General features: G+C 32.8%; 3 protein-coding genes and 1 long non-coding RNA gene across 6 annotated transcripts; 2 read left to right on the top strand and 2 right to left on the bottom strand.

The window, feature by feature from the left end:
* Positions 1-164: 164 nt before the first annotated feature.
* On the top strand, positions 165-6,944 carry LOC122573510 (zinc finger protein 84-like). Of its 2 annotated transcripts, XR_006318754.1 has the most exons (10): positions 165-1,443; positions 1,523-1,986; positions 2,052-2,330; positions 2,414-2,609; positions 2,693-2,950; positions 3,030-3,269; positions 3,350-3,700; positions 3,784-3,953; positions 4,027-6,268; positions 6,818-6,944. XR_006318754.1 is itself a non-coding variant. In XM_043739952.1 (9 exons), the coding sequence occupies exons 1-9, from the start codon at positions 1,117-1,119 to the stop codon at positions 4,202-4,204; spliced, it is 2,463 nt and encodes an 820-aa protein (XP_043595887.1). In that variant the 5' UTR covers positions 165-1,116; the 3' UTR covers positions 4,205-6,587. The 2 variants fall into 2 exon arrangements, 1 of the variants encoding a protein (XP_043595887.1); XM_043739952.1 differs by lacking the exon at positions 6,818-6,944 and having other exon boundaries at positions 4,027-6,587.
* Positions 6,942-16,300, top strand: LOC122573515. Its single transcript, XM_043739960.1, has 3 exons — positions 6,942-7,348; positions 11,673-11,834; positions 12,963-16,300. The coding sequence occupies exons 1-3, from the start codon at positions 7,279-7,281 to the stop codon at positions 13,232-13,234; spliced, it is 504 nt and encodes a 167-aa protein (XP_043595895.1). The 5' UTR covers positions 6,942-7,278; the 3' UTR covers positions 13,235-16,300.
* On the bottom strand, positions 11,775-12,955 carry LOC122573518. 2 transcript variants are annotated; one of them, XR_006318757.1, is made up of 4 exons: positions 12,598-12,955; positions 12,406-12,520; positions 12,164-12,273; positions 11,775-11,916 (listed from the first exon to the last, which is right to left on the bottom strand). It is a non-coding gene; the product is annotated as an uncharacterized LOC122573518 (long non-coding RNA). The 2 variants fall into 2 exon arrangements; XR_006318756.1 differs by having other exon boundaries at positions 11,846-12,273.
* Positions 15,940-20,185, bottom strand: LOC122573511 (protein germ cell-less). The gene is made up of 8 exons (XM_043739953.1): positions 19,854-20,185; positions 19,520-19,643; positions 19,340-19,436; positions 18,882-19,251; positions 18,540-18,809; positions 18,051-18,269; positions 17,884-17,974; positions 15,940-17,809 (listed from the first exon to the last, which is right to left on the bottom strand). Exons 1-8 carry the CDS (start codon positions 19,997-19,999, stop codon positions 17,678-17,680), a joined length of 1,449 nt encoding a protein of 482 aa, XP_043595888.1. The 5' UTR covers positions 20,000-20,185; the 3' UTR covers positions 15,940-17,677.
* Between the last annotated feature and the right edge of the window lie 1,007 nt (positions 20,186-21,192).

Here is a 21,192-nt window from a genome sequence, read left to right as displayed (position 1 = left end):
ATAATTGATTATTCATATATAACATTACTAAATACAAAGCCAACATTCTTCAACTCATATTCTTTTACCATATTTATCTAACAATAAGTTATATCATTAACACTAAACTTAAAGATACTTTAGAACGTAGAGGCGACCATATAAAATAAACGATTATTTATTTATTTATTTATTTATTCATATAAAAAATCATTTCGTGGTCATGAAAAGTTCTAAATGTGCCATTGTAGAATTAAAAATAGGTTTCCAGAAAAGGAATGAACAACCGTAAATTTAAATTGACCGCGTTTTTTTGTTACCTGTCTATGATTCTTATTCGACGATCAATGATCTTCGCCACGCCATTAAAATCGAATATATTCATCAAATCTACGATTTACTATTTTTATTTACAATTCTATCACAACCGTTTAAGTTCCAACGATACTGTTTTTTGGAATCGATCACGATGAATATAAATAAAATAAAAATAATCACCAATGCAACACCGAATCGTATCATGAAGCGATAATGCTTGAAATTCTGAGAGATGGCTTTTGGAGCAGCAGTTATCAAAACACAGTGACTAGTGACTACATAAAACTACATAAGGTGTTGTCGTACTGGGGTAAGAAAAATGCCAGAGAACCGGAGATACTTAGTTGGAAGGTGCATATGATAGACGACGGTATTAAGCAATATCCATGCACATAAGCGGTTACGCACGAGAACCGGTTCTCCTGAATCTTTACACTTGAAAGGCTAAGTTTCCGAACGGTCAAAACGGCACAAGGTGAAAGTAGAATGATAAAAGAAAAATTTCGAGTTCCCAGAACGAGTATCACCCGTTGAAGCATCTGGGTGGCATGTACAACGTGACTGAGAAAAAATGCATGCATTGTTTGATCACAATTTCGTGGCTGGACTCCTGCGTTCGGTATGGGCTGTTGGCTAACCTAATTCGTGAAGCTGATCGTATTTTGCGATCGCATATATCAACGTGAATATAACTACGGAAAATAAACACATACGTATCGTGGTGTGATTATCGTCACGTTAACGTTAATCATATCATCGTGGAGATTAAGATTAAGAGATCGTCGTAGAGTGCAACGGTTCATTACCAAATTGTTTACAATGGCTGTGCCTAACAAGTGGGAGAATGCTTGTAGATTATGCTCAGAGGAGAAAAACGAAATGCTGTCGATTTTTGGTAACGAAGGTGTACAGCGTAAAGTGGCACAAAAGTTACGTGCTTGCCTGCCAGTTCTAGTGTACAAAACCGATCCACTGCCAAAGCAAATATGTCAGTTCTGTGCCGCCAGGTTGGACGACGTTTATGAGTTTAGAGAATACTGTCTGAGCGTTTACAAAAGCATGCACTTGAAGCTGTTAGCTTATAAAAACATTGAATCTGTTCAGATTTATTTAGAAGCAATGAAAAATTCTCCTGATCCCTGTCAGGTATATTTCATTTTCTTTTCAGATTAATTAATATTGTGTAATTGTTTGTATATTTTTTTGAATAAACAATGATTTTTAGGCCCAACTATGGAGAGAAAAGGCTAGAGCACCACCGCCATTAGTACCTTTGCCAGTTTCACTGCCAGTTGAAAGTCCATCAATGCCAATAGATATTAGTCAAGACCATCAAAATAGTTGCATTGAATCATTACCTGAATTGCCATGTGAAGTAGAGATCAAAGAAATGACTACAGAACCAATATTGGGAATAGGTGTTAATGTATATGAACCATCACATAAAAACAACATAGAAAATGAATTATATAATAAGTTAGATATAATAGTGACACAAGGTAAACATTTATTGAAAGAGGAAAGCAATGATTCTAGACAAGGAATACAGGTAAAAGAAGAAGAAAAGAGGACGAGTATTTTAGAACAAGTACTAATGGGTAGTTTAACAATGAATGATAGGAAGGACTTAAATTCAGAAACAAAGCTATCCTCTAAGTGGTGGTGTGCTCCTTGCAATAGTTATTATAAGTAAGTGTTTACTAATTACAATGTATTTTGTGCATAGTTTTGTAATTAATAATTATTCATTGCAGAACAAAGGAAAGTTTAATGAAACATATGCAGTTACACTGTCCAAGAAAGTATAATTGCAGGAAATGTTCTGCTTGTTTTGAGTTGGTAGAAGATTTGGCTAAGCATGAAGCTACTAATCATTTAAAAGTAACATTAGACTTTGATAGAAGTGTTCTAGATTGCGACCAATGTGATAGACAATTTGTTAGTTGGGAGATGCTGAAGAAACATAGATTACGTGATCACTTAACTCAAATAAATGAAATTGGGTCTAATACATGGTGCTCTTTATGCAATAGGTTGTGTATATTTTCCATTCATCGAAATTCTGATCTTTTTAATTCCTCTGACTTTCGTTATACCTAACTTCTTCATTTCATAGATTTTTCCCAAGTATGGAAACTTATCAAAGTCATATTCAATTACATGAGGTCAGTAATTATACACCAACGAAAATATTACATCTAACGAATCAACAATCAACAAAGGTTCTCAAAAGTGAAGAACCTTCAAAAGAAGTGAAGAGGGAACATTTTACAGACGCTACTAAGTCACTTACGTGTCCTACTTGCGGAAAAGTAAATAATCTTATGTATGCTTTATACAAAATATTAATTATACATTAACAATTACATGTTTTAAATCCTCATTCTCTTTACAGGTTTGTACCCAACAAAGTGCGTTATCAAATCATATGCGTACTCATGAACCAAAAAGACATAAATGTGATATATGCGGCCGATCATTTGGACTTTTTATACGTCTAGCAGCACATAGAATGAGTGAACACAGTCAGCAACCTACAATGTCGCCTGTAATGGCTAGCGTTGAACAAGAAGAAGCATTAAATGCAGAGAGGGAAGCTAAAGAGGCGAGAGAAGCTAGAACTCGTGCATCAAGAACTAGAACATATTCAGAGGTTTTATTACATATATTTATATGTATATTATTCGAATATTGAAAATATAAAAATAAAATTACAATATTATAAACTGCAGGTGATAGAAAGAGAAGATATTCCTAATCATGAAGAACCACCTTTAAAAAGAAACGTTCCATTAAATACCAATGCATTTAAAAATGTGGCAAGATGTGGTATTTGTTTACAGTGGTTCAGCGATCACACTACAATGTTAACGCATTTACAGACACATTCGGATAATTTCACTTGTAAAAATTTCATGTGTCATATATGTAAAAAATCTTTCAAGGAAAAGTGGCAATTATTTAGACACGAGGTATGTAATTATTATTCTTGAAATATATTTTTCTCTGTTTTGTGCATCTTTTAATGTGTTTTTCTTAATTTTAATAATAGGTATCTCATAAACGAAATGAATCTGCATCCGTATATATATGCACAGTATGTAACAAATCATTCGTAGATAAAAATGCATATAAAGTACATCAGAAAACGCACATTGTTGACAAAACATATCACTGTCCTAAGTGTAATAAAATATTTTTTAAAGAAGTATCTCTGCTAACTCATCAATGCACGTCAGAAATTGTGCTCGGTAAAAAAGGAGTATCCTCAAAGTCTTCGCAAAAGTCTGCGTCGTTAAATAACAGTAAAAAATATAAATGTTCCAAATGCAATGCGTCTTTCAATAGTTTTCAATCGAAAAACTCTCATATGAGAGTGCATATGGAAAGTTCACATACAACGGTAAGTAACTGATACAAAATTCTTTTTATTAATTTTTAGGCTTTCGCCATATTTGAAAATTTATCTTTCTATTATTCATATAGGTGCGAAAACAAGATTTAAAGGAGGAATCAGAAGAAGAAAAAACTATGCCAAAATTAACTCCTGAAACATCATTGGAATATTCGGTTCCTCCTATTGAACCAAAAGTAGAAATAAACGAGGAAAGTACACCACCTCCTGTTAAACGAACTCTAATCAGGACAACTGGCGGGTAAGATTTTAATTTATATTAAAATTTAAAAAGATTTATAAAATATTAATATCTGTAATATTTATAAAACTAGGTATCGGTGCGGAGTATGTCAGTCTCCATTTGTTTTACGGGAGCTAGCTGTTGCACATTTAAGATCTGCACATCCTCTGATGCCATATCAGTGCCCTTATTGTAAGAAACGATTCACCACGCAATATACATTCACGCATCATATTAAGACAGATCATCCTGATGAGCACGAGAATTGAATTGTATAAGTCAACATGCCAAACTATTATTATACCATAAAATAATGCCTTTGAGAATGGGGTAACTTTTGTTTATACAGAGTGGTAACAACTAATACGATGCTCAAGTTTTAAACTATTTGCAGCTATGTAAAAGAGGAAAATTTTGAACCAAAATTTGTTTTCATAAAATTAAAATTGAAATTGAAATTAATTCTTTTCAATTTATTAAGAAATTTCTTAATAAAACATAATATAATATGTTTTTTAATTCATTCTAAGGTCCCTTATAATGTAATGATCTTAATTTCGCTATGAAAACAAACTATTTTTAAAATTGATTATGGTTATTTGTAGTATACTAGATACTGATAAATTTTGGTTCATAATTTCTTTTGTTACGTGACAGCAAGTGGCTGAAGAGTTGTTGATGTCGCGTTAGACAAAACACTCTGTGTATGAGATATTTATATAATTACATATATACTTACATACTGTGCACTGTTAGACAGAAGTCTCGCAGGACAGATTCAATACAATCATAAAGAATGCGTATTGGTGGAAAGTGTCACATGAATAAATAAAACAATATAGCAACGCGTGACAGTGAGCGATAGAGAACAGTATGTATCCTCTCTTGATCCTATGCCGTGCCGCAGGACTTCTTTCCAACAGCGCACTATATATGTATTAACAGTTATCGGTTTTATGCTGAAGCTGTTTTATTTAATAATCTGGCACTCTAGTTCCTGAACAAAATAATTGGCCTTAAATAAAAATTTTGTAGTTTTCTTTGATGAAAAATGGTAAAAAATATATATTATATATATTCATAAATAAATATAGATTGTGTTGAACGAAATATAGTTTTTAATAATGAATAAGTATCATTTATTAATAGGAGACTGGAGTAGAACTAGTACTTATACTGAACGTGCCTATTTAAGTACTGTATCATAGTGCTATACAAGTTTTTAGTCAAGTTGATTTATAAATGCCGAAGAGACGTATTATCGTATTAGATATTATATTAGGTTGATCCAAAAGTTTCTTTCGTTTTATAAGGAAATAATAGATCCACAACATTTTTTGTTTTATATTATTTTTTTGAATTATGTATGATTCATTTTGTTCCAATAGAATTTTGTTCTCAATAAAATAATATAAAACAAAAAATATCATGTATGTTGTATTATTGTGTATTATTTCTTTATAAGAGGAAAGAAACTTTAGATCAACCTAATACATATATGTCGTTCATTAGCGATAGTTCTACAGAATTGTATAAAAGTGTTATATATATATATACATTCATTTATATCATCCATTAGCATTGACAGACATTCCTCCTTTTTTCATAAGGAAATTTTGGAAATCCTAAAAAGCTGTTTTTATTTTTTCCTTCTTTCCTAATAATTTTAAATTAATTCTAGGAAAACTAGATAATAAAAATAAACCTAGCAAATAAAAGCAGATAAGTAAATTTATCGTTACTGTAAATTATTATTATTGTTTTATTTTATATATAGAATATTTACAATAAAAGGTCACTACCAAGAGAAAGCTTTGTACGCTTATTAAATAAACTTTTATTACAGAAAACAATTCTCTGTGTAAAGTTAAACGATCAACCTTTTCGGTATTTAAAATAGAATCATTCTATTTGAATAAATAACGCTATTAAAATTACACTAAATATTAGTTGGTTTTTAACACATATTATTTACTGTTTATAAACATAACTTTACATGTATATCTAAAGAAGGTAAGTAAATACGCAATATTGTCGATAAATGGTGAAGTTAGTGCTTTGCAATTACCATACATATAATATCTGAAATGAATAACTGAGATTTTTAATGAATCATTCATAAGTTTATGAAAGATTAATAAAAAAATTTCTATTAGAAATATGTGCATATGTGCTTTTTGTTAAAGATTAGAAGCTAAAATCTTCATTTCATAAGCGTCTTCAATGTCTGATTATATTGTCCATATACTACTGCAGACTGTGTATGATTATATGTGGTCTTCACTACTTGCCGAACTACAATTTATAGTCTGGACATAGATCGAGTTTACCAGGTTAGTATTTTACATGCGAATACGACTTCAGGAATAGTTTTACTTGATCTGCATAGAAAAAACTACATTCGCTAGTAATGGAATTCGTTGTTACATAATTTTAGAGTTTAATAAAAATAACTAGAATACTATAATATAAATTATTCATATTGTACAAAATTAATGATTCAAAATGCGATATAACTTTTTCTCAATTAAAAAATTTCAATAAAGTAAAATTTTTCCCTCCTGAAAGATGAACGATAAATTTCACTCTTAAACACACAATCTTAACCCAGATACGCTTATTATTTTCTCAAAATGATGATTAAAAGATCATGATTAATTTTACTATACTTTTACTCTATCTTACATACTTTGAAATTTTCTTTTTACGAATCGATTAAATATTAAATTTTAATTAATATGAATTCCATGAAAATTTCAAATATAAAGAGAAAATATTTTGTAATATTTTGAAAAATACCTAAAAAAAAATATTCAGACGTATTTTAAGAAAAACAGTAATGAGAAAGTTATTATTACCTTGATAAGAAAAATTGGTTCCAGTACTGGTGGGGTACGGTGGTGAACGGCGAGTGGACGTAAAGCGCATGGAAAAACCAGAGGGGGCAGATCTGCCGCATAGCCGACGGAAACTCGTCTGACCCTCATCAGACGCGACGCGTCCGCGATCACGTACGGTGCACCACGCAAGAAATCAGAAGGTTCGTACACGTTTGTTCAGTCATTTCGGACGTGAGAACGGAGAAAGAGACATCACAGACAGGACCTGTCTATCGAACACTGCCATCATATAAATTCTTCTCACTCGTTCTCGATATCTTTTAAACACTGTTCGTTTTTCGAGAAGGCTCTACAAGTTACAGAAAATTTATATAAATATTAACACAATTATAATCAGACCTGCCGCGTGCGAACTTTCCATGCAGCGAGGGTGGAGGCAACACGTCCGAAGTGACTGACTGCAACGTGATTAGCTTGAAACACATGGTCCGGTGATCGTGATCATGATTGCAAACCGTCTCGCGCCGATCGTCACCCTCGTCCTCGTGGTTCTGCTGTCGACTATCCATCACGGTGAGTCCAATTTTTCGCGCCCCTTTCAATCACCACTGATCTCATCTCAATATTCGTTTATCCTGAAACGATTGTCGATGATCAATCTATAGAATGCATAGAATTTCGTATATATGAAGCTACGTTTGTGCAACTATTAAGAAATTATAGTAATATATAAGATGACAAAACACATTCTATTTTAACGACCTAATTTCTTATCGAACCAGTAGATTTATGATCGATCTATGAAAATTCTTTACTTCTTATCGTAAGTCCTCCTTCTGAATCGGCGTACGCGAACTGCATGCCTGAAAGATATATGTTCTTATTAGTCCCAATCGGCGATTATTTTTTTGTCTATTTTCACGCAACATAATATTTCGTTGGAACAAAGTTAAGCAAGTCTTTCAACAGAAAATTCAAGCTTCTTTTACGTAATGTTTCGTAACTCATATATGGAAAGACGGAAGTCAGTTAAAAAGAAAACTTCTCATTATCTTATAAATTCGTAGAGCAATTGAACAAGATCGAGTTTTTTAAAAGAGTCACGTACGTTGCTGCGCAATGCAGTGATCGACGGAAAGAGCAGCTACATACATAATAGGAGGACATATCACAGTGCATCATTAGTTCTGCATGCGTTTCACGTGACGATGGCAAATCCTTCCAAGCGGGGAATCGTTACAAATCGGCTAAAGTTTCTTTTTGGAAGCAGAAGTCGTTTGAACTATGAAAAGAAAGACGCCGGAACAAACGAGATATTGATTTCGATGTTACATAAAAGGTACGATCGAGCTTTTATCGGCCGCAGTCCTTGCAACTTTTCAGTCACGTCTTTTTTATCAGCTCGATAGCTATCTTCTTTCCAATCGTATCGATGTAAACCGTCGGCAGTTTTCAAAAACTTTGTCCTTCATATTATAGATGGATACTTCGATAGATTATGTCATAGGCTGTGGATACATATAACTAATGCAAATGAGGGCAATTAGTATGAAGTAAGATAACTTTGTAGAGGACATTCCTGTTCTGTAGAGGATTATGGTGTTCCAGATGTTTGTCAGAGAACTCGTACAATGGTAGCACTTGTGGTACTTCCCCGATGCTCGTCTGGAACCGATCGTACTCAATTTCTAAATTGAATCTCGTTATAAAAGTAAATCGCGCGGTAAGGAAACAACTTAACGGAAGTCGAGGATACAATTCTGTATCACGCACGCAAGAAGAAAAAATAAGATTGTAGGACGATGTATTTTTAATAGAAAAAATTATTAAAATCGGACAGAAACTTCGAGAACGTATACTGAATGAATAGAAATAATCATTTTCTCGGGAAAGTATAATTTTTCGCTTTTCACATAGATTTTATGGTAACTGCAAAAAGACCAAATAAGAAGTCGATTTACATACTTAGTAAACTGGGTGTATTTCTCGGAACAAAAAAAATAACTGGTCTGGAGGTCGGCCCATTAAAGAGAGCGATTTTCGCAAAAGTTCAAAGCGCTGCGGCTGTGCGATACAAATGTATCGACTTTTCGGAATAAGTGATTATTTTTATAATGTTTAATGCATAATCAACGTTTGTGGAATAATTACTACAATACATTCGTGTTGATAGAAACGACGAAGAAAATCGGTGACAGAATAGGAAATTTTAAGAATGAAAACTCTTCGATACAAACAGCTTAACGTGGATAGAACGTTCGCATCACACCAATTGTATGAAGTAAAAATACTCTTAAAAATTATAATACGTCTTTGTAAAAGGCTGAATCGGATGCAACGTTGAAAATACAAAATTGTGATGTGACGTAAGCGAAGCGTTGTTGCGTGTAGTTCGCTTCAATCGTTAGACGCTAACCTTAAAGGTACAATTTCGTAACTGGTCAAACTTAAAGTTACTAATTGAATCGGGTTGTTTCTGTATCGCGGACAGAATCAAACTGGAGAAAGTACCGGCGAGACTCCACTTATCTCTAAGTTATTTCTTGATTGTTCACTCGGTCATTTTCTTTCCAAGAAAAATGATTATCATCTGTTAGCTGATGCAATTTGTTGAAATTTAGAATTTTGGTTCATAGAACCTGGCCCCCGCGAGGGTTATCGAGCGACCCACTTTCTCCCCTCCCTCCCGCTGCATTCTCTCACACTCTCCTTCGAATTCTATTCTCCCTGCACCGCGTGGTGCCGTGACCAAGGGGACGTTCCTCGCGTTAACCTTGCCTTATTGATAAATTTTTTATAAAATTTGGATTGTCTCGTCATGCTTATACAAACTGTACATCAGTAAGTGTTGTTCGCATCTTCAAATGAATCTGACAACCTACTTAAATAAATCCTAATAGCCAGCAGAGTAATGTCATATCTTCCAAATGTTTACGTAGATTAACTAAATATTCAGTTATTTTGGCGCCTAAAATTATTGAAAAACACGGATACACATTTAATTCAAACGATATACAAAAAAGAACAGATTTTACTGACTTAAAAATAATCTTTAAAATTGCTTTAAGTTTTCTAATTTAAAGTATCAAATGCTAAATCAGTAAATCCTATAGTTGTAAGCGAATCATCATCTCAGTCAATGTTCTTCCCTGTTTCTTCTTATTATGCATGTTTTTATGTCAACGAGAGAGAGGCATTTGGGCCGATCCCTTCGTTTCAATTCCTGTCGATTACATAAGGACCTGCAATGTCACGCAGCGCTTGTTGGTTCCTCACGCGACTTACCCCTACCGTTTACCCCAGCTGTCCTGTCCTATTTACTGCTGATCGAACGTTTCGTGTGGTTTCAAATGTCATTGAAGAATCTTCTGTGCACACACAATTCTGATCAATGTTTTCACGCCTTGTACTTGCAGGTCAAAGTTATTACTTTGTTAATACGGAGGCTTCTTTAGCTTGACAATAACATGATACATCAACTTGTCCTCTTTAATCGAACCGCCGAGGGATTTTGTCTTCTTGTGACTATGGTGCAACCGACCGTACCTGTAATGCCTATTTCATGCTTGAATGAATTTTAGTAGTTGTATGAAAATTTACAAAAATATTGGGTTTTTTTGTTAAAATAACGTTAAAAATTATTTGATAGTCATAGGCAATATTGATGGTTATTAATTAAATGAGTCTTTTATAGAACATCCTCCATTATTAGTGAATCAAATAGCAAAAGAATTTGGTATTTTAACAGTGTGGAACTTGCCATTGAAAGATAGAACGGCGCGAGTCAGTAAAACGCCCTGCAGAACTTACTCAAGGTCAGGGTACCGAGCCACCTCATCTATATTTTCCTGCGCTCTCGGGGTAAATTCGGCTAATCAAAAGGGAATGTAAAATCTCGTTTACAAAATTTTATTTTTTAATTAGTAACGAAACATTTTCTTTTACCAAATTACGCATGATCCATTAAACCATAATCGATACTCTTCACTTTAACAGATTCTGTTAACAAAATAAGAAATATGTATAGAAAACCTTTGAGACAATTATAAAAGTAAGAGTGTTTTTTAATTTTTCTGTTAAACAATTCATTAAAATGTAACGTTTCAATTTTACAAAAGTGAAAGTTTAAAGAGTTATAACCGTCAAATATACCGTTTCCAAATAAATTTCTGTTGCTAAAATTTGCAACATTTATTCTTCTACCGTTAGACTTATTTTCCTATGTGTGTATCAGTAGGTCATCGCGCGCATTGGTCGGGGTCTTCCTGCTCGATATCAGCTGGTGCTGTAACCAGACTTGTTGGGAGGGTGAATGGGGTTGCGTGGTGACGTCACAACGCGGCAGGGCCGTAGCGAATCACCAGAACTTCGTAAATGAAGCGTCTTGAATTCCAGGAAAAATAGTCATTCCTAAAAGAAATTAAATTTCCATCAACCGGTCAACGAAATTACCTTACAATGTGGAATCATTACGAAACATTAGATACCATCAAAAATAATCATCAACGTTTATTCTGAATCTTAATCTTCAGGATAATTCATAATTCTTAATAAAGAATAGATAACTTTTTTCAGTTTATTGCACCTGTTCATTGCTTTACGATGATCTACATTCTAAAGCTTTTAATAGACACTAACAGATTAATTGCATACATGTATCGTAACAAGCACCTGCACATTAATGGCCCTGTTTTGAGTAAGTTTCAGCATGTGATAAGAATAGTGCGAAAGGAGCCACAACCTATAAAATGATTTCAGCAGTTCTTCTAAATCCTGACCTATCCTATTCTAATCAATAGAATAGCATAATAGAATAGTATAAGTTGGATTTGAATATTAATATCAAATAGAATATCTCCATTTTTGCTTGGTATTTGATGTAAAATTCATTTTTCAGGAGAAGCAATAATATGCTACAAATGCAACAGCGCATACGATCCAAGGTGCGGCGATCCATTCAATCCGTACAGTCTTGGAACGGTGAACTGCAGCTTTCGACCCCGCTTGAACCATCTGAGCAGCCTGGCGCCGACTCTTTGTCGAAAGATCAGTCAAAAAGGTACATGTGATATAATTAATAATTGCCTGTTACATGCATAATACTGTTTACTTTGGTAAAATTACTGTATAAGTTTTCGTGCCTGAAAATACAACAAAATATTCATACATTCCGTGACAGACCATTAAAATTCAAATTACTATGCACTGATATTTGTTATCAGATAAGGGCAAATAGTTGACTGCATTGCGGCAATCGAACCCCAAAAGTTATTAGATCTCTAGCATCAAAGTAGAAAAGATACACGTGTAGCATCCCCCTCAGATTCACAATACCAATTAAGCAGAATATTCACGAGACTGCCCGTGATTTTTTCAAATAGCACTTACATAATCCTCTCACAAGATCCACATTTTTCGCGAATGTGCGCACGTGTATGATATTAAAAGATGTCACCTGTATTCCCAACGTAGAACTTTGCTGAAGTTGTTCTCATTCTCTGTGGAATATGTAGATCTGATCATCATATACATAAATAAAGATACATACAATTACCAAAGAAATCAAGCTTCCAAAGAATTTCAGTAGCTATATGTTAAAGTTCACTTGGGAGCATGAATAATATAGATACCTTTGGCAATTTTTGAAGGATTTTCCTATACATCAAAAACTTGCTTTGTTATCGACATTATCACACAATACTTTCGTGATTAGAAACCAGATGTTTTTTTAAATATTCACCATTTCTAAAAAAATAAATATTTCTAAAAATCCAGAAGTATTTCTTTAATGCTTATAGATATTGAACCGTAATTATGCGTACCGTAATGTACCGAATATACCGTAATTAACCATATGTGCTCGTAATTATGCACGTCGGTTAGATGATCACCTCAAAAATTCTTATCGTTGCAGTGCAGTTATTTTATTGCAAAAATACGATTGTATTCCTCAAGGTATTTACAATAAATAAATTTCAACAATTTTTCGATTTATTTTATGATTTTTCCTCTAAAAATTGCCAAATATAGTTATGATCTTCACGGATTTGCAGTGGCTAGCCTCTTAAATAAATGATTTATCTTTGTGGCTATTTAATTTCCTAGCGAGTTAATCATTTGACATTTAGCTGTCTATTGAAAAATTATGAACGCTCATTGTAATGTTCTGACTTTGATGAATTTCCAGTGTACGGGCAGATCAGGGTTGTCAGAGATTGCGGATATATAACGGATGCGAGAGACAATGGCGATTGCTTAGTAAGATCAGGCACTCACGACGTTCACGCAGTCTACTGCGCTTGCACCGGTGATCTCTGTAACTCGGCCGAAAGCCACACACCGTCCTTCTTACTGCCGTTGGCATCCTTGTTGATGGTTATTCTGGCGATGCCGAGTTTCCTCCTTTCGTACCCGTTTGCAATACCTGTCTTAACCTCGCCGCAGTTCTCCATAGCCTAAACTATTCAGCCACCAGCGGATAACACTTAACGCCTAAAAACTGAATCAACGATTCAATAGAAAAGACCGTTCGGATCCGGAACAACACGTTCTTTGCCTGCTCGTTCATAATTGAAGCGCGTACAGGTTAGATTGCGATCGATTTTAGATTCTATTAAGGAAAGAGGGATTGAGAATAATTGATGGAATTCAAACAAAAGTTTCAGTTTTGGAAACCAAATGTTTCGTTAGTTTCGTCAAAATTGTAAAGTTGAATATTTTTACGTTTATAACAAGTCCTAATAAGGCATGGGAACTGGAGGTTGTTAACGAGGTGAAATGTAATTACAGCTCCTCTGTTGTTAATATTTTTAAAAAGAGTCGCTCAATCGAGAGCATGGTACATATAGAGATATATATTATATATGTACTATCCCAGGATTCGAACGAATTTCGCAAAAGTAGACAAATTACAAGACAGTAGTTCTAACGGTGATACAAACTGCCAGATACGCGAGAGCGTACTTCAGTAGTACACTTCAGGAAGATTTCAATGGGAAAAAATAAAAACATACACACGGCCTCCGCACGTGAAGCCACCCAAGATATCTCGCATAAGCGTAGTAAGTAAGAGATGGAAAAAAACTAATTACAATACCTGGAAAAGGATTCCTCAAAGAATATATATAATATATATATACATATATATACAAATATGTATTATATTTTATTGGGAGAGAAACAAAAATGGAATTGCACGCAAGAAGGATATTACAGCTTATTTTTAGAGAAGTAACGTCGGGTTGCTTTCATGAATGCCTGGCACCGTACGCAAATTTGTAAGATACGACATGAGTATGCGGGAATAATTTAAAAAATAAGAAACAAACAAAATAGAAAGACATATCTTCGACGAATAATTTATTTTACACTTCGTTTAAACGAAGATAAAATAAATAAATAGAATCCGGCATTATGATTGCGACCCGTATTCCGCTGATTTTTGCAATAAAATGTGTAAAACGATAGACGGTAGCGGAGGCTCGCGAAACAAAGAAAAAGAGATATATATTGATGTGCGTATGTGTGCGTGTATGGTAAGTGCGCGTTCGTTGTGTGTGCGTGTATACCTATACAATTCGCGTCAAAGAAACGCTAAAAAATTATTAAAAGATATATTATAGTTCGATTAAGAAGTGAAACGTTGCTACTTCTTCAACCGTAGTCAACTAATAAGAAATCAGTAAATTAAAACAAAAAAAGAGCATGGACAGAAAACCAAAAAATAACACAAGAAAAATACAAAAGTCGTAAACGAAAACTGTAATGAAGATGTAGAAACTATCATCTATGGAGAAAGTAGAAGGTAAAGTAGAACGCTTATTGAAAGAAACAAACGAAAAAAAAATAATAAAAATATAATAAAAACGAACACACATATGTCTCACCGCAGTACGTATGTAATTAATCCCCGCTACCGCTGTTGTCAGTGTCATATCATCACCATCATTACATTATTAGTACGGTTGCTAATTACTACCAGCAAAATCAGTACTACAGTTATTAACTGCTACTACTAACTAATGTTACTAAACTAATCAATATCATCACCATCGTTATTAATATTATCGTATTATTGCTATTATTAATTCATGTTTTTCTTGTTATTATTGAGTACTGGTCAAAGTAAAATACGGATGACCTCAGTAGAAAGGACATGAAGAAACAATGGCGAACGTTTTGACACCTTAAGAGACGGAAAAGTATTTGAAAATAGTAGCAAATATGGACATCGGGTACAAATAGGCTTGATAATCATGGTTTCGATTTCGTTTCATTTTGGACTGCGGTTGACGACAGATAAAAAAGCACGAAAACATTGTTTTACTATATATTTGCTTGAAAGTACTTATATGTACTTTGTAGTATCTTCATACAAATCGCAGATTGTCTCAAAAGAATTGCCAGGAGAATTTCCACTGGAAAATTTAATTCTATATTCCACGACGATTCTATTTCTTTTTCTTACATCCGATATACATAATACACGACGAATGCATGTCTTTTCAAAGATATAAGATAGACCTGGAGCAATAGATAAGAACAAGACAGACAGCCACAGATAAAGGACAGAATAAATGATAAGGACAGTTAGAAATACATACATATGTATTTCGTTATGTTCCGCTCAATTACATAGACTAATCGATTGATTGGTTCTTTTAGAAAATTAAAAGTTGAGCATTATATCTTAAAAATGCCTAGTGATGCTGTAGGCTTTTTTATTTTTACTTAAGATTCGAACGTAGATGTGGTACAAAAGATAATATAATCACATAGTTGTTTAGACAATTTCAGAGTCTGATTCGAAAGATTAGAAGTTTGTCGCGAATTGCTGTATCTTAGTGCATGTAAAATTGATACAGTCTATCACAGAAAAAAAATAATAGCGGTACCCATAATAAACAAAGAAATGCGCGAGTATGTATGTATTTTGTGATGTGTCTATAGGCAAAACATGAATGAAATCTTTTCTCGCTATACTTCTCTAAATGTATCGTGATCAACGATGACCATAGGAAACTGTCACGTTCTACAATGAATAAAAATAAACATTAATAACATTTTTTCTTAGTGTCCTTTTTCCTTTTACTGTGCCTGTGGTACATCGTAGAAATTTCATCTAACATCGAGCGGAATGTAACGAAACTGTTTTTCCGGGTAACTACTTGCATAATACGTTTTAATTAATTTTCATACATATCATTCGCCGATAATCATTCATCATACTTCACAATGAAATAAAACTACTGGCGACACTGCCTCTCTTATACAAGCATATCGAAAAAAGCAAACAAAAGAACAGAAAAATACATCGTTTAAATGGTATCACCGATTTGAATATTTTATGTTAATATTATGAATACATTTAATTAATAAAACGTACTAGGTCAAGACAATGTTAATTGTACTATTTCGGTTTTATTGCAATATTCATAATCATATTCTATTAATGTTGCATTATACACATCCATCACTATGTACAGAGAATATTCTGCCAATAAAGTTGAATGGTTACAAAAAAAACCAAAGAGACGGAATCAAAATTATACTTCATATATCGGAAACCTTGCAAGTTAATTTATTATTTGACGATTCCAATGTTAATATACAGAAATAAATGATATTTTCTTTCGTAATGTATCATTGATTTATATGACCTTCGTTTATAATTAATTAATAAGACAAAGAAACTGCCTCATCGCGCAATACGATTTTGTATAAATTGTTGTACATTCATATACTTTCAAAATTTATCGTTGCTATAACAAAGTAATTAACCAGTCACAAAATTATATGTGTGATTCGCTAAAAAAGGTAAGTAATAAATTATAATATTTGATGATGCTATATAGAACACATATTTTTCTGTATCGAGAAGTTAACCTAAAGCAAATAATGCATATTAAATGTAGAAAAATCTTGAATGCTAAACTAAGTAGTTTTTATGTAATAATCTCTGTAATATATTATAAGGGATAATAATAATAATAAGTAAAAAGTAAAATTTCGCACATATTAGATAATAGCACCATACACATATAGATTATTTGCAAAACTGAAGGAACATTATTTACCTATCGTTTAGATCAGCATGTTCTTAACACTGTAGTAATAGCTTTCAAATAGTAAAAAATGTTGTATAAAAACTTCTGTTAGTTAGCAATAAAAACAATATTTCCATTTGTTTATAATAATATCCACTTTTACTTTTAAATTGGCATTCATAAGGCACGAAGGTCGATGTTTCGATAACTGTCCGGAAGACACAGAGATACTCTATCAGCGTGTTTATGAATTAACTTACACAATTACATCTTTATTTTTACTATGAATGTATAAAATTATCAATCGGAAAATTAGCCTATTTTGTTACTAGTGTCATCATGGCATATAAATATATAAATGCATAAGTGCCAGTGTGAAAGCAAATATCTAATACTGTGGTATTTCGCATGACAATTTTCTTTTCAGAAAATTTAACATTTAATTACTTGAAATTAATAAAAATAAAATTCTTATGATTGACATCGCCTGAAAATTAGCTACATTTTTTAATAGTCTTAATATTTTTTTATAAGTAATAAGTGCAATTTCACATAAGAAAAGATAAGTATCTGAATTATAATATATCTGGAAAGTACAAAACAGAAGAATGAAACTTTCTTCGTATACATATACTAACGTCGTAATTCCATTTAGTCGACTAGAAGTACTTGAATTTATAAAAATTTTAATCAGAAATTAGCATATCCACAATATAAAAGTCACGTGGGGAGTAACAAAATTTATAGCACTTAATCATACTCAAGTATTATAAATTGGAACAGCCGGTTTGTTATCTGAGGTAAGCGTACGTCGGATTCAGTTCGAATGTTTCGAAAACGTTGAATGTTCAGTATGCTAAGTATCCGAGAAGATAATTATATCAGCTGATTTTTCTTCTTCCGTTGATACAAATGGAGTAACTACTTGCATGTTGACTGATATATATAAAGGATAAGTAAGTTGTTTATCCAGAGACATCACTTGTTTCTAAAACGTAAACTCAGTCTTTTTAGCAACTTGAATAGTTTCTTAAGATTAAAAAATTCATAAGAGCTACTTACTTCTTCGTTCTTATGGAGTGACAACCTAAGCATACCCGAAGTCTGAATGTGTTTTACTTGACGTTGTTCGTCCAATGAAATTAGACTTACTCTGGAAAATAAATATTTTTAAAAAATTCTAATATAAATGCTATTATTTGAAAAGTTATAATTAAAAAAATACTAACTTTAAAATTATTTTGTGCTTGCTATGATTAGCTTTTATATGATCTGTATCTAATCTATGATTTCTCTTAATCCTCAAAGTAGTACTATCCAAGCACACCACCAAATCTAATCCAAAATGAAACGCTGTCCATCTCCAAATATGCTCGCCAGCTTTTTCAATGCACCTTCCGCAACGGAAACATTCACGAGCAAACTCTTCTTCACTCATTTGTTTTGGTCTAAAATAGTTAAATAGAAAATTTTTACAGCTGTTCCTGTTCATTAAATACTTCAGTATTATACTATGCAAATAAAATAATTGTCACAGATACCTAAAGTAGAATAAACATGGGAGTAGGTTTTTTAGAGTGAAAGTTCTGCCCACAAAGCTGGTTGTAAAAAAGGAGGGAAGGAAAAAGGAGGCACATATTTGAGACTCTTTACTATGTCCATCTTCCTAAGCATAGATCAAGGATACATTTAGAAAAAGTAAAACTTTTGTAACTTACCCTCGATCTTTATTCGCATCTATTCTTAGTAAATGTAACCATTGTTCTTTATATGCATTATGTAACCATTCATGTGGTATTAAATTGTCATTATATAAAATCTTTACATCTTGATCGTGCAGTAAAAGATATTTCATTCTCAGGGCTTTAAAAGGTGCTGCAAATTCTTTGCCTTCTTCTGTTGTAAGGAATGGTTTTGTCCATTTATGATTTCTAAAATATTCATCAATTTGAAGTGTTTCCTCTTTATTATGTACATGAACAAATAACCTAAAATACAGTTTATAATTATATAACAGTTCTGTTTAAATGCATTCCTTATCTTAGTGTTTCACTACTCACCATACACGTAACATCATGTATATGCAAAATTCTGTTTGCATAGCAATTAAATCAGGACTAGCAATCAATTCAACCATCAAATCAGGTGTAATTTCTTTTAAAAAGGTAGGATGTAACCATCCATATCCTAAGAGATTTACTTCTAACCACCGTTTTGCTGCAGTTTTTACTACTGGCACACCATAAGATACAGCAGCATTATAATAAGGAACAACTGTTTTTATATTTGTTGTCTCTACCATAATATCTGTACATTGGTCAATTAATCCTTGTAATTGAAATAATGTAGAGGTAGCCAAAATTGGTATGACCTCTTTTGGTTCTAAACTGACTTCATCTTGGTAAAAGGAACCAAAGACTGTCAAAAGAGCTGAAAATATATAAAATTAAGAAATACAAATTTTACTTCTAATTATTAGAATAAAAGAAATTTGAATAAAAAATAAAGAATTATTTACAATCCAATGTAATGTTAGGATCAGCAATTTCTACACTTATAACTGTCTCATTTGCTTCTCTCCAAGATCCTGAAAACATACTTGCAAAATACGGACTCTGTAAAAGCAAGTAATATATAAAATTTTAACATAAAAATTAAATGTATGTACTTATATGATACATTAAAATAATGACATTACCTGACTAATATAAACTTTATGCAACCTCCATGCTTTGCCCAACATGAGCACAGTTATATCACTTCCTTTTTCTTCTTGGAACAAGGTTTTATAAATGTATTGTGCTGTTGTCAGCAATTTCCTTCTGTAAGAATTAAAAATATTGCATTAATTATGATATACATGTATCAAACTATTTAAATGAAAGACAGCTTAGCAATATAACATTGTTAGATACAATATTAAGAAGCTTTTTTTATCGATGATGCAAATATTGTTTAATAGCATTGACAATCGAAACTTATAATAGCTATGGTTAATTAACCAATATAAAGTTACTGCAAGATTCTCGTACTTTTTCGGTGTTTGAAGCGTCCGATCGATGTAATCCGATTCAGAATCAAAATCATCTTCCTCGATGCACTTTCGTTTACGACCACGGTATACGGAGTGCACTGCATTATTTGACATCGATGCAATTTTTCTCACGTAATTTCCCATTTTTCGTTATGTATTTCAATGAGCAAAAGAAATTTCTAGTTCAATCACCGACAAATTCATCAGAATTCTCAACATTGTTTTTTTAATGCAGAGAACTGTAGGTCTGCTGCGTGTTCAGTGTTCAGAAGGAAGGCCTGTATAAGTGTCTCTCTTGAAATCTGTAAGGCTGTAACGGCTGTAACCTATCTATGTGCATGTGCACATGGAGATATATGTATATACAACATGTAAACATGTGACGTAACAAAAGATATGAGACATTCTGTCCAACAACTCGAGTCAAGAGAAGTGGAGGGGTAAACACAACTAATCATGTGACACTTCAACCATTGGCTAGTAGTCGCATCGCTAGTGAATTATGATTATCAAGGTTGACTTCGTAGAAAATACGTAGCAAAGAGGAAATTTCCTCTCCGATTTAAATAAAGCTTCTCAGCAGTGACTTACGCTAAATTTTCCATCTGTATTGACATTTAACCGTGTTAATTGGTAACAAATATATTTGTTCAATCTAACAACATATATATCTCAGATTTTTCAATTTTTGGAATAGTAATTTTCTACTTTGTAGCATCTCAGAATCTCCTAGATTTAATATAAGCCGATCTCGATATTGGCTAGGGAAAACCGTTCGAAAATTGAGTCATGAAAAATCAATATGGAAGATAACAAAGTTCTTGTGAGATACGTAGAAATGAGTTGAGTGCCTCTGTCTGAACATTCATAGTATGCCATGCACGCAGAACTTGAACTTTTTTATCTTCCATGTTGATTTTTGTAACTCGACTTTTGGACGGTCTTTTCTATGTTTTCGACGAGTGCCAAGACCTGTTTGTATTAATGATCATGTTTGAGACCACTTCATAATTTTCCTTGACTTGATTTCTATTAGCCAGAATACTACACAGGTCCGGAAACTCGAAATTTCTCGTATTGTTGGCACTGATGTCGAATAGTTGAAATAATTTTAACAAAGTAACACGTGGTGGAAATAATTCAGTAAATTTTTTATAATTTTTATAATGCTTTATAAATAAGTATACTTTATCTATGCATAAACAATCCTATTTATGGTTAAACATCACTTTAGGGGACACAAAATTATAGCATGTGGCACCTACTGTTTTCATTAAATACAAATCGCTACATAATCGTGACATCCCTCACCATAGAAGTTTCAGGGCCTGTATATG

Source organism: Bombus pyrosoma, linkage group LG12 (assembly GCF_014825855.1).
Source record: "Bombus pyrosoma isolate SC7728 linkage group LG12, ASM1482585v1, whole genome shotgun sequence".
NCBI lineage: Eukaryota > Metazoa > Arthropoda > Insecta > Hymenoptera > Apidae > Bombus > Bombus pyrosoma.
This window is presented reverse-complemented; position numbering and strand designations above follow the sequence as displayed.

What these genes read in the sequence shown, in the direction of transcription:
- LOC122573510 (XM_043739952.1), top strand. Translation starts at nt 1,117, where the DNA reads ATGGCTGTGCCTAACAAGTGGGAGAATGCTTGTAGATTATGCTCAGAG. An exon ending in ATTCTCCTGATCCCTGTCAG is followed by an intron (nt 1,444 to 1,522) that starts GTATATTTCATT and finishes AATGATTTTTAG; the next exon opens with GCCCAACTATGGAGAGAAAA. An exon ending in TGGTGCTCTTTATGCAATAG is followed by an intron (nt 2,331 to 2,413) that starts GTTGTGTATATT and finishes TTCATTTCATAG; the next exon opens with ATTTTTCCCAAGTATGGAAA.
- LOC122573515 (XM_043739960.1), top strand. Translation starts at nt 7,279, where the DNA reads ATGATTGCAAACCGTCTCGCGCCGATCGTCACCCTCGTCCTCGTGGTT. An exon ending in GCTGTCGACTATCCATCACG is followed by an intron (nt 7,349 to 11,672) that starts GTGAGTCCAATT and finishes TTCATTTTTCAG; the next exon opens with GAGAAGCAATAATATGCTAC. An exon ending in TCGAAAGATCAGTCAAAAAG is followed by an intron (nt 11,835 to 12,962) that starts GTACATGTGATA and finishes ATGAATTTCCAG; the next exon opens with TGTACGGGCAGATCAGGGTT.
- LOC122573511 (XM_043739953.1), bottom strand. Translation starts at nt 19,999, where the DNA reads ATGGGAAATTACGTGAGAAAAATTGCATCGATGTCAAATAATGCAGTG. An exon ending in ACGCTTCAAACACCGAAAAA is followed by an intron (nt 19,644 to 19,853) that starts GTACGAGAATCT and finishes TAATTCTTACAG; the next exon opens with AAGGAAATTGCTGACAACAG. An exon ending in AAGCACAAAATAATTTTAAA is followed by an intron (nt 17,975 to 18,050) that starts GTTAGTATTTTT and finishes TTTATTTTCCAG; the next exon opens with AGTAAGTCTAATTTCATTGG.